This window comes from Lonchura striata, chromosome 4, assembly GCF_050655825.1.
Source record: "Lonchura striata isolate lonStrDom1 chromosome 4, ASM5065582v1, whole genome shotgun sequence".
NCBI classification, from domain to species: domain Eukaryota; kingdom Metazoa; phylum Chordata; class Aves; order Passeriformes; family Estrildidae; genus Lonchura; species Lonchura striata.
The window spans coordinates 1,900,921-1,914,173 of NC_140706.1; the positions used below are offsets into that span (position 1 = coordinate 1,900,921).

General features: G+C 58.4%; 1 protein-coding gene across 2 annotated transcripts in view; it reads left to right on the plus strand.

Moving 5' to 3' along the window:
• The first annotated feature begins 1,372 nt into the window (after positions 1-1,372).
• Positions 1,373-13,253, plus strand: part of ATP6V1B1 (ATPase H+ transporting V1 subunit B1) — a 30,327-nt gene continuing 18,446 nt past the window's right edge. For both annotated transcript variants that reach the window (XR_014954583.1, XM_021526847.3), the window contains exon 1: positions 1,373-1,713. Coding sequence is in view for 1 of the 2 variants with exons in the window: in XM_021526847.3 (XP_021382522.1) it covers positions 1,614-1,713 (100 nt within the window). In the remaining variant the exon portion in view is untranslated. The remainder of the gene's footprint in view (positions 1,714-13,253) is intronic.

The window sequence follows — 13,253 nt, forward strand, 5'->3', positions numbered from 1 at the left end:
TCCCTTATCCCTATCCCATTCCCTTATCTCTATCCCTTATCCCAATGCCTTATCCCTACCCAAACCCCTCATCCCTATCCCTAATCCCATCCCTATCCCGACCCCTATCCCTTATCAACATCCCTATCCCTTATCCTAGACCCTTTCCCTATCCAAATCCCTTATCCCAATCCCTTATCCCTATCCCTATCCCTATCCCTATCCTAATCCCTTTTCCCTATCCCATTCCCTACCCTTTATTCCTATCCCTATCCCTATCCCTTATCAACATCCCTATCCCTTATCCCAGACCCTTTCCCTATCCCATTCCCTTATCTCTATCCCTTATCCCAATGCCTTATCCCTATCCTAACCCCTTATCCCTATCCTTAATCTCTCATCCCTACCCCTTATCCTTATCCCAATCCCTTATCCCAATCCCTTATCCCAATCCCTTATCCCTATCCCTATCCTAACCCCTTATCCCTAGCCCTTATCCCTAACCCCATCCCTATCCCGATCCCTATCCCATAGCTACATCCCTATCCCTTATCCCAGCCCCTTTCCCTATTCTTTTCCCTTATCCCTATCTCTTATCCAAATCCCTTTTCCCTATCCCTATCCCAATCCTTTATCCCGGTCCCTATGCCTTTTCCCTATTCTTATCCCTTGTCCCTCCCCCTTGTCTCTCTCCCATTTCCTATCCCATTTCCTATCCCATTCTCATTCCCATTCCTGTTCCCGTTTCCCTTCCCATTCCCACTCCTCTTCCCATTCCCATTCCCATTGAGTCCCCATCCCCATTCCCGTTCCCGTCCCCGTTCCCGTTCCCCATCGCTGTCCCCGTCCCCGTTCCTTTCCCCATCCTTCTCCCATTCCCTTTCCCATCCCCGTTCCCGTTCCCATTCCTTTCCCCATCCTTCTCCCATTCCCATTCCCATTCCCTTTCCCATCCCCGTTCCTGTCCCCGTTCCTGTTCCTTTCCCCATCCTTCTCCCGTTCCCGTTCCCGTTCCCATTCCCATTCCCGTCCCCGTTCCCGTTCCCGTTCCCGTTCCCGTCCCCATCCCCATTCCCATTCCCGTCCCCGTTCCCATTCCCCATTGCTGTCCCTGTCCCCATTCCTTTCCCCATCCTTCTCCCATTCCCATTCCCGTCCCCGTTCCCGTTCCCATTCCCATTCCTGTCCCCGTTCCCGTTCCCGTCCCCATTCCCGTCCCCGTTCCTTTCTCCATCCTTCTCCCGTTCCCGTTCCCATTCCCATTCCCGTTCCCGTTCCCGTCCCCATTCCCGTTCCCGTTCCTTTCCCCGTCCCTCTCCCGTTCCCGTTCCCTGCCCCCATCCCGGCTCCCGCGATCCCGCCTCCGGCCGCTCCCTCCCGCTGTTTACAGACAACACGGTGCCACCCCTGTCTCCGGTGTCACCTGTGTCACCAGTGCCACCTCTGTCTCTGGTGTCACCTCTGTCTCCGGTGTCACCTGTGTCGCCGGTGCCACCTCTGTCTCCGGTGTCACCTGTGTCGCCGGTGTCGCCTGTGTCGCCGGTGTCGCAGCTACAAAACCCGGGGCGCTGCCGTGTCCTGCCCGGCGGGACCGGGACCGTGACGGGGACAAGGACAGGGACAGGGACAGGGCCATGGCCGCCACCAAGGTGACAGCAGCGGCGACAGAGCTGGCGGCCGCCCGCGAGCACGGGCTGGCCGTGACCCGCGACTTCCACAGCAACCCCCGGCTGAGTGAGTGCGGGACACGGCGGGGACACCGGGGGGACACCGGCGGGACACCGGGGGGACACCGAGATGGGGGACAGGGGAGGGAGGGACATCCCTCTGTCCCCGAGCACTGGTGGCAGGGACGAGGGGGTGACACCGGGCAGGAGTGCGTGGGTGGCACTGGAGCGGGTACAGGGACAGAGGGGTGGCACTGGGACAGGCAGGGGTGACAGGGACAGAGGGGTGGCACTGGGGCAGGCAGGGGTGACAGGGATGGGTGGGTGGCACTGGGACAGGCAGGTGGCACTGGGACAGGCAGGGGTGACAGGGATGGGTGGGTGGCACTGGGACAAGCAGGGACTGGTGGGTGACACCGGGTCGGGAAGGGACAGAGGGGTGGCACTGGGACAGGCAGGGGTGACAGGGACGGGTGGGTGGCACTGGGACAGGAAGGGACAGAGGGGTGGCACTGGGACAGGCAGGGGTGACAGGGATGGGTGGGTGGCACTGGGGCAGGAAGGGACAGAGGGGTGGCACTGGGACAGGCAGGGGTGACAGGGATGGGTGGGTGGCACTGGGACAAGCAGGGACTGGTGGGTGACACCGGGTCGGGAAGGGACAGAGGGGTGGCACTGGGACAGGCAGGGGTGACAGGGATGGGTGGGTGGCACTGGGACAGGCAGGGGTGACAGGGACGGGTGGGTGGCACTGGGACAGGCAGGGGTGACAGGGATGGGTGGGTGGCACTGGGACAGGAAGGGACAGAGGGGTGGCACTGGCACAGCCAGGGGTGACAAGGATGGATGGGCGTGTGACACTGCTTCAAGAGGGGACAGCTGGGTGGCACTGCGACAGGCAGGATGGCACAGGGGCCACGTGTGTCTCTCGTGGGGACAGGGGGACAGTGTGGCTCTGCGGGGCTGTCCCCTCCTGGGGACCGCGACCGGGGAAGGTGTCCCCACGCAGGGGACACCCGTGGGGAGCCGTGGTGACACTCCCGAGGTGCCAGGGCGCCCTTCCCGCTGTGTCCCCACCCCACGGCGACATCGGGACACCTGGCACCGCGCCGGCGCCACACGGGGCTGGACGATCCCCTGTCACTTTGTCCCCAAGCCCCCGCTGCCACCGGGGGCGTCCGTTGTGACCTTTGTGCCTTCGCTGGCGGGGCCGGGCAGCTCGGAAGCCACCTGGCCGGGATGTCACCTCGTCCCCAAGCGGGTGGCTCCGGTCCCTCCCGAGCCGAGCTGGCCCTGCCCGGCCACCCGCCGTGTTTGCTGTCAACAGCGGCCACCCGCGGGTGGCTCCTGCCCGGGTCACCTGGCGGAGCGCCAGCCCTTGGCTCGGGTGTCACCCGCGTGTCCCTTTGCCAGGAAAAACCGCCCCGCTTTCTTCTCGCTGGTCGCCTTTGTCCCCTCGAGGGACGCGTTTGTCACCCCCCTGTGCCCAGCTCGGCACGGCCACCCATGCGGGGACAAAGCGCTGTCGCCGGTGTGTCCCTGCCAGCCAGGTGGGGACAGGCGGGTCCCAAAATGTTCCGGGAGGTGACAGTGAAGGTGGCAGGAAGGACAGAGGGGGGGTGGCACAGCTCGGGGGGGGCCTGGCGGTGACACTCGGAGGGGTGGGGACATCCCCTGAATATGGGGAAGGGGAAGCAGGACCCCCAGCTCCGGATCCAGTTTGGGGTCCCAGTTTGGAGTCCCAGTTTGGAGTCCCACCTCGGGGTTCCAGTCTGGGGTCCCAGTTCGGGGTCCCTGTTTGGGGTCTCTGTTTAGGGTCCCAGTTTGGGGTCCCAGTTCGGAGTGTCAGTTTGGGGTCCCCTTTTAGGGTCCCTGTTTAGGGTTCCAGTTTAGGGCTCCAGTTTAGGTTCACACTGTGGGGTCCCAGTTTAGGGTCCCAGTTGATGGTCCCAGTTCGGTGTCCCAGTTTAGGGTCCCAGTTTGGGATCTCTGTTTAGGGTCCCAGTTCAGGGTCTCAGTTCAGGATCCCAGTTTATGGTCCCAGTTTGGGGTCCCAGATTGGGGTCCCAGTGTGGCACTGGGTACAGGAGTGGTGTCACTGTCCCCAGCCATGATGGATGGATGGATGGATGGATGGACAGACAGACGGATGATGGATGAATGGATGATGGATGGATGGATGGATGGATGGATGGATGATGGATGGATGGATGGATGATGGATGGATGATGGATGGATGGATGGATGATGGATGGATGGATGGATGATGGATGGATGGATGATGGATGGATGGATGGATGGATGGATGGATGGATGGATGGATGATGGATGGATGATGGATGGATGGATGGATGGATGGATGGATGGATGGATGGATGGATGATGGATGGATGGATGGATGATGGATGGATGGATGGATGATGGATGGATGGATGATGGATGGATGGATGGATGGATGGATGGATGGATGGATGGATGATGGATGGATGGATGGATGGATGGATGGATGGATGGATGGATGATGGATGGATGATGGATGGATGGATGGATGGATGGATGGATGGATGGATGGATGGATGATGGATGGATGGATGGATGATGGATGGATGGATGGATGATGGATGGATGGATGGATGGATGGATGGATGGATGGATGATGGATGGATGGATGGATGGATGGATGATGGATGGATGGATGGATGATGGATGGATGGATGGATGGATGGATGATGGATGGATGGATGGATGGATGGATGGATGGATGGATGGATGATGGATGGATGGATGATGGATGGATGGATGGATGGATGGATGATGGATAGATGGATGGATGGATGGATGGATGGATGGATGGATGGATGGATGATGGATGGATGGATGATGGATGGATGGATGGATGGATGGATGGATGGATGATGGATGGATGGATGATGGATGGATGAATGGATGGATGGATGATGGATAGATGGATGGATGGATGGATGGATGATGGATGGATGGATGGATGGATGGATGATGGATGGATGGATGGATGATGGATGGATGGATGATGGATGGATGATGGATAGATGGATGGATGGATGGATGGATGGATGGATGGATGGATGATGGATGGATGGATGGATGATGGATGGATGGATGGATGGATGATGGATGGATAGATGGATGGATGGATGATGGATGGATGGATGATGGATGGATGGATGGATGGATGGATGGATGGATGGATGGATGGATGATGGATGATGGATGGATGGATGATGGATGGATGGATGGATGGATGGATGATGGATGGATGGATGGATGATGGATGATGGATGGATGGATGGATGGATGGATGGATGGATGGATGATGGATGGATGGATGGATGATGGATGGATGGATGATGGATGATGGATGGATGGATGGATGGATGGATGATGGATGGATGGATGGATGATGGATGGATGATGGATGATGGATGGATGGATGGATGGATGGATGATGGATGGATGGATGGATGGATGGATGGATGGATGGATGGATGGATGATGGATGGATGATGGATGGATGGAGGGATGGATGATGGATGGATGGATGGATGGATGGATGGATGGATGGATGGATGGATAATGGATGGATGGATGGATGGATGGATGGATAATGGATGGATGGATGGATGAGGAAGCAGCACACCCAGTTTTTGCCGCACAGCCCCAGCCCAGCAGCCATTTTGTTGGCTCACTGCCACATCCCAGTTGTCCCCATTACCCGTGACACCTCTCCTGCTCCAGGCGTGGGATCCTGCCTCTGGAATCTCCTCCTGGTGCCGTTTGGGACACGGGCAACAGCAGAGGAGCATCCAGGGACACTCCCAAGCCTTGGCCACATTTCCCGGGGGGGCTGCGACCTCACTGCCCCATATCCCTGTGCCCCACCAGAACCTCCCACCCTCGAACCCCCATCCTTTAGGATCCCTCCCTTCATCCCTGTTTTCCTTCCACCAGCAAAACCCACGAGTGAATTTTCCTTTTTTTTTTTTTTTTTGGTTTTTCCCCCTTTTTGTTGTTTTTTTTTTTTCCACGCTTGGCTGCGGCCGCCTTTTCTCGGGCTGCCCCCACATGACTGTGCAGGTGTGTCTGGGAACCCGCGGCCGCTGGGCCCTAATTAGTGTAATTAGTGGCATAGAGTGTGACCCCCCGCCGGGCTTTTCACGGCCCCTGCCAGCCCCGGGCCAGCCCCGCGGGGTTGACAGCGCGGCACAAAGTGACACATGCCACAATGGGCAGGTTCAGGAGGCGACCGGGGCCGGCAGCCGTGGGGGAAGCGGTCACTTAGGGATGGTCGGAAAAGTCCCAGGGTGGGCTCGGGGCTGACAGGGATTTGGAGGAGGAGGGGAGGCGGGGGGTGGATTTGTGATGCGGCTTTTGGAAATCGGGCATTCCTGGGATCGTTCAAATGCCGGATTTTGGGTTGGGAGGGAGGTTAAATCCCACCCCTGCCATGCACGGGGAGCCCTCCCGCTGTCCCGGGTTGCTCCGAGTCCTGTCCCTGTCCCTGTCCCCTGCCAGGGGTGGGGGATGCACCCAGCCCCACCCAGAGCTGCTGCCCGGCACCCTCAGGGGTGGAGGGGTGGGGTCCCCCCTCTGTGCCCTGGGGGACACCGGGGACCCTCCCTGCGCCCCAGGGCGGCTCAGGGTCAGCCCTGGAGCTGCTGGGGTCAGCTCTGGGACTGAGCACTGGGGGGTTGGGGGCTGTTTATCCTTCCTGCTTCCCAGCCCTGCTCCAGGTGTCCCCATCCCTTCCCAGCTCTGGAATTCGGGGCGGGGGCTGAGCGTCGCGCGCCGCACAGAGGATGAGGTGACAAAAAAAAGGGGAATGGCTTCCCGCTGGAAAAGGGGAGATTTGGGTGGGATTTTGGGAAGGAATTCCTCCCTGCGAGGGTGAGGAGGAGCTGGGCTGGAATTCCCAGAGAAGCTGCGGCTGTCCCTGGAAGCGCCCAAGTCCAGTTTGGATGAACCCGGACCCACCTGAGCTGGCACAACACAACACCCCTCGAGCTCCTTTCCCACCCCAACCATCCCCCGACCCCAAGACCCCCTCGGAGGTGGCAGCGAGCCCCCGGCGCACTTTGCAGCCGAGCCCTGCGGGGCCGCGGAGGGCAGGGCGGGCGAGCGGGAGCAATTAGCGGCGGGTGGAGCCGGCCCGGGTCCCCTTTGTCACCGGGGGCCGCGCTGGGCAGCAGTGCGTGAGTGTCAGCGCTGACGGAGATCGCATCTGACAGCAGCTGTGAATTTGGGGCTGGGGGTGTGCAAAGGCCACGTTGAAAGGCTTCGCTTTCCCCTCGGCCCCGCTGCCGCCGCCCTCCTCCTCCCGCCCCCCGGCCGTGCCCCCGGCCCACCCAGCCCGCCGCGGCCGCGGTGCGGCTTCATTAGCGCTGCTGGGGCTTTCCGGGGCTCCCCTGCGCTTCCCGGCCCTCCTCCTCCTCCTCCTCCTCCTCCTCCTCCTCCTCCTCATCTCGTTCTTCTTCCCCTCCTCTTCCTCCTCCTCTTCTTGTTCTTCGTCCCCTCCTCTTCCTCCTCCTCTTCTTCTTCTTCTCGTTCTCCTCTTCCTCCTCTTCTTGTTATTCTCTTTGTCCTTTTCCTCCTCCTCCTCTTCCTCCTCCTCCTCTCGTTCTTCTTCCCCTCCTCTTCCTCCTCCTCTTCTTCTTCTTCTCGTTCTCCTCTTCCTCCTCTTCTTGTTATTCTCTTTGTCCTTTTCCTCCTCCTCTTCCTCCTCCTGCTCCTCTTCTTGTTCTTCTCCTCTTCTTCGTGTTATTCTCCTTCTTTTCTTTCTCCTCTTCCTCCTCCTCTTCTTCTTCTCTTTATCTTCCTTCTCTTTTTCTTGTCCTCCTCATCCTCTTCCTCCTCCTCCTCCTTCTCCTCCTCATCTCGTTCTTCTTCTCCTCCTCTTCCTCCTCCTCCTCTTGTTCTTCTTCTCGTTCTTCTTCTTGCTCTCCTTTTCCTCCTCTTCTTGTTCTTCTCTTTGTCCTTTTCCTCCTCCTCTTCCTCCTCCTCTTCTTCCTCTTCTCCTTTTCTTTCTCCTCTTCCTCCTCCTCTTCTTGTTCTATTTTTCCTTTTCCTCCTTCTCCTCTTCCTTCTCTTCCTGTTCTTCTCTTCCTCCTCCTCCTCTTCTTCTTCTTCTTCTCTTTCTCTTCCTTCTCTTTTTCTTGTTCTCCTCCTCCTCCTTCTCCTCCTTCTCTTCCTCATCCTCCTCCTCCTCTTCTTCCTTTTCTTCTTCTTTTCCTTCTCTTCCTCCTCCTCTCAGTGTTCTTCTATTCCTCCTCCTCTTCTTGTTCTTCTCTTTGTCCTTTTCGTCCTCCTCCTCTTCCTCCTCCTCTTCTTGTTCTTCTCCTTCTCTTCCTCCTCCTTTTTCTTCTCCTTCTCCTCATTCTCCTCTTCTTGTTCTTCTCCTCCTCCTCTTCCTCCTCCTCCTCCTCTTCTTCCTCCTCGTCCTCCTCTTCCTCCTCCTCTTCTTCTTCTTTTCCTTCTCTTCCTCCTCCTCTTCTTCTTCTTCTCTTTGTCCTTTTCCTCCTCCTCCTCTTCCTCCTCCTCTTCTTTTTCTTCTCCTTCTCTTCCTTCTTTTGTTCTTCTCCTCATCCTCTTCTTCCTCTTCCTCCTCTTTTTCCTCGTTCTCCTCTTCTTATTCTCCTCCTCTTCCTCCTTCTCTTCTCTTTCTCCTCCTCCTCCTCATCCTCCTCCTCCTCCTCATCCTCATCTTCTCCTCCTCTTCTTCTTCTCCTCATCTTCCTCGTCCTCCTCTTCTTCTTCTCCTTCTCTTCCTTGTTCTTCCCTTCCTCCTCCTCTTCCTCCACTTCTCCTCCTCTTTCACATCCTTCTCCTCCTCTTCCTCTTCTTCCTCTTCTCCTCCTCTTCTTCTTCTTGTTCTCCTCGTCTTCTCCTCCTCCTCTTCTGCTTCTTCGTCTATCTTCTCCTTTTTATTCTTCTCCTCCTTCCTCTCCACCTTCTCCTCTTCCTCCTCGTTCTTCTTCTCCTTCTTTTCCTTTTTCTCCTCCTCCTCCTCTCTTCCCACCCCGTTCCCTTTCCGGGCTGTCCCTCAGCATCGCTGTCGTGACTTCCCCTCTGTCACGACAGAACGTCCAGAGCCGGGCATGGATGAGGGGCTGGGATGATCCCTGGAATGTCCAAGGCCAGGCTGGACACTGGGGCTTGGAGAAACCTGGAATGGTGGAAGGGATCCTTGATGGAACCAGGTGGGATATGAGGTCACTCCCAACCCAAACCATTCCAGGATTCCAGAGGTCCCAGCCCATGGTTGGATGATGGATGGATGATGGATGATGGATGGATGGATGATGGATGGATGATGGATGGATGATGGATGGATGATGGATGGATGATGGATGGATGGATGATGGATGATGGATAATGGATGGATGATGGATGGATGACGGATGGATGGATGGATGATGGATGGATAATGGATGGATGGATGATGGATGGATGGATGATGGAGGGATGGATGGATGGATGGATGGATGGATGGATGGATGGATGATGGATGGATGGATGATGGATGGATGATGGATGGATGGATAGATGGATGGATGATGGATGATGGATGGATGATGGATGGATGGATGATGGATGATGGATGATGATGATGAAGGATGGATGGATGGATGGATGATGGATGATGGATGGATGGATGATGGATGGATGGATGGATGGATGGATGGATGGATGGATGGATGGATGGATGGATGGATGATGGATGGATGGATGGATGGATGGATGGATGGATGATGGATGGATAATTGATGTAGGCCAGATTAAGAAGTGATGGATGAATGGAGGGATGATGGATGATGGATGAATTTCATATCATCCAAGAGCTCAGCCAATGACCGATGTCACCCCTAGTGCCACCTGCACTACGAGTGGCTCCCACATTCCAGGTGGGAAGAGCCATCCCATGAAACCGCCGGACAGCCACCAACGTCCCCAAGGGCATGGCAGCCACCGGGACCACACTGGACACCCCGTGCCAGGACAAGTGACACCCCAATGTCCCTGTCCCACACGGGTGACCCCGGGGCTGCCAAGGGGGAGAAGAAAAACTCCCCAAAATTCCTGTCGGGGGGGAAGGGAAGCGGGAGAGCTTCGGGAGGGAGCGGGAACGGGAATAAAAGGCCGGATGGTCACTTTGGGAAGAAAGGGGACAAAAGGCCAGGAGGACGCTCCCGGTGTGCCGGCCCCTCCGCAGGCTGAATGGGCGAGCAGCAGGAACCCGCCTCATTGGGGAAGGGCAGAGAAGGCTAATTAGTTAATTAGCAGTGGGGCTGGGAGAGCCTCGTGGGGCTCAGCAAGGCCAAGGGCGGGAGAAGCTGGGATGGGGCACAAATCCAGGCTGGAGGAGGTGATGTTGGAAAGTTGGGAATTCCATCCCTGTGGGACGCCGCCTGCAGAGCTGCTCCAGCTCCTGGATCCCAAATTCAGGCGGGTGTGGAGCTGCTGGAGGAAATCCAGAGCAGATTCCAGAGCTGTTCTCAGGGCTGGAGCCCCTCTGGAGCCAGGCTGGGAGAGCTGGGAATGTTCCCCTGGAGAAGGGAAAATTCCAGGGAATGCTCAGAGTGCCTGGAGGGGCTCCAGGAGAGCTGGAGAGGGACTGGGGACAAGGGACAGAGGGACAGGAGCCAGGGAATGGCTCCCACTGGGAAAGGGGAGCTTGGGCTGGGATCTTGGCAAGGAATTCCTGGCTGGGATGGAATTCCCAGAGAATTCCCAGGAATTCCCAGCTGTGGCCGCCCTTGGATCCCTGGCAGTGCCCAGGGCCAGGTTGAACACTGGGATTGGATCCACCTGGGACAGTGGGAGGTGCCGGGGTTGGAATCCCTGAGCTTGAAGGTCCTTCCCACCCCAGACCAGTCTGGAATTCCGTAATTCCAATTGCTGAAATCCCGGGATCGCTGGCACCACCCCGGCCGAGGCAAGGGGACACCGAGGGTCCCGCTGTGCCACCGGGGTGACCCCACAGAGCCCCGTGGGGTGTCCCCGGTGGGAGTGGGCTGTGAGAAGCGGGAGCCATCCCTAGGGACGCGCTCCCGGGGGCTGTCCCAGCCGGGGGGACAATGCCACCGTCGGCACGGGGACATCCCGGGACCCCGTCCCCTCTCCGATCCCGTTAGGATCAGTGGGAATGAGGGTGAGGAGAGGGGCAGGGCGGGAAGGGCCGGGGGGGCAGCGGGGCCGGGGCCGCGCTCGGGAGGATCGAGGCCCGGCTTTGGGCCGGGTCAGCTCCCCAAACCTGCGCCCGCCGGGCCGATCCCAATCCCGGAGTTCCCGGGAGATGATCCCATTCTCAGAGTTCCCGGGAGATGATCCCAGTCCCGGCACTCCCGGGAGATGATCCCAGTCCCGGAGTTCCCGGGAGATGATCCCAATCCCGGAGTTCCCGGGAGATGATCCCAGTCCCAGCACTCCCGGGAGATGATCCCAGTCCTGGAGTTCCCGGGAGATGATCCCAATCCCGGAGTTCCCGGGAGATGATCCCAGTCCCGGCACTCCCGGGAGATGATCCCAGTCCTGGAGTTCCCGGGAGATGATCCCAGTCCCGGAGTTCCCGGGAGATGATCCCAGTCCTGGAGTTCCCGGGAGATGATCCCAGTCCCGGAGTTCCCGGGAGATGATCCCATTCTCAGAGTTCCCGGGAGATGATCCCAGTCCCGGCACTCCCGGGAGATGATCCCAGTCCTGGAGTTCCCGGGAGATGATCCCAATCCCGGAATTCCCGGGAGATGATCCCAGTCCCGGAGTTCCCGGGAGATGATCCCATTCTCAGAGTTCCCGGGAGATGATCCCAATCCCGGAGTTCCCGGGAGATGATCCCAGTCCCGGAGTTCCCGGGAGATGATCCCAGTCCCGGAGTTCCCGGGAGATGATCCCAATCCCGGAGTTCCCGGGAGATGATCCCAGTCCCGGAGTTCCCGGGAGATGATCCCAGTCTCGGAGTTCCCGGGAGATGATCCCAGTCCCGGAGTTCCCGGGAGATGATCCCAGTCCCGGCACTCCCGGGAGATGATCCCAATCCCGGAGTTCCCGGGAGATGATCCCAGTCTCGGAGTTCCCGGGAGATGATCCCAGTCCCGGCACTCCCGGGAGCTGATCCAAATCCTGGTGATCCCCAGAGCCGATCCCAATTCTGACACTCCCGGGAACCGATCCATATCCTGGTGATTCCCAGAGCTGATCCCAGTCCCAGCAATCCCAGGAGCCGATCCCGGTCCCGGCACTCCGGGAAACCGAGTCAAATCCCGGCATTCCCAGGATCCAATCCCGATATCGGAATTCCCAGCATCTGATCCCAATCCCATTATTCCCAGCATCTGATCCCAATCCCATTATTCCCAGGATCCCATCCCAGCTCTGGAATTCCCAGGACCTGATCCCAGTCCTGGCATTCCCAGGACCTGATCCCAATCCTGGAATTCCTACAGTCCGATCCCAATCCCATAATTCCCAGGATCTGATCCCAATCCTGGCATTCCCAGGATCCCATCCCAACCCCAGCATTCCCAGGATCCCATCCCAGTCCTGGAATTCACAGGATTTGATCCCAATCCTGGAATTCCCAGCATCCAATCCCTATCCGGAAATCTTCAGGATCCCATCCCAATCTCAGGATCTGATCCCAACCAATCCCAACATTCCCAGGATCCCATCCCAATCCCAGGATCAGATCCCAATCCTGGCATTCCCAGCATCTGATCCCAATCCCATAATTTTCAGGATTCCATCCCAATCCCATTATTCTCAGGTTTCCCATCCCAATCCTGGAATTCCCGGGATCCCAATCCCGCCATTCCCAGGTTCCCATCCCAATCCCGGAATTCCCGGGATCCGCTGCCTCTCCCTGTGTCCCCACCCAGCTTCACGCCCGTTTGTCACCCTTGTCCCCTGTCCCCGTTTGTCACCCTTGTCCCGGGGTTGTCCCCGCGAGGTCACACCCTCAGCACCCCCCGTGTGTCACCCCCGCTGTGTCCCCAGGGCCACCAGGGTCCCCCCAGGGCCACCAGGGTCCCCCCAGCACCGCGGGGACTTTGGGATCCTCGGGCAAGGCGTGGCAGGGAGGTGACAACGGGACATCTCCCTGGTGGCACTCCCAGAGGTGACATCCCTGTGGTGGGGACACCTCCGGGAGGTGACACTGGGACACCTCCCTGGTGGCACCCCTAGAGGTGACATCCCTGTGGTGGGGACACCTCCGGGAGGTGACACTGGGACATCTCCCTGGTGGCACCCCTAGAGGTGACATCCCTGTGGTGGGGACACCTCCGGGAGGTGACAATAGGACATCTCCCTGGTGGCACCCCTAGAGGTGACATCCCTGTGGTGGGGACACCTCCGGGAGGGGACAATGGGACATCTCCCTGGTGGCACTCCTAGAGGTGACATCCCTGTGGTGGAGGCACCTCCGGGAGGTGACACTGGGACATTTCCCTGGTGGCACCCCAGCGGTGACATCCCTCTGGTGGGGACACCTCCGGGAGGTGACACAACCCCTGAGTGCCAGGAAGCCACCGCTGAGTGACATTTCCTGCAGGACACCGTGTCCAGCTGGGCCACCGC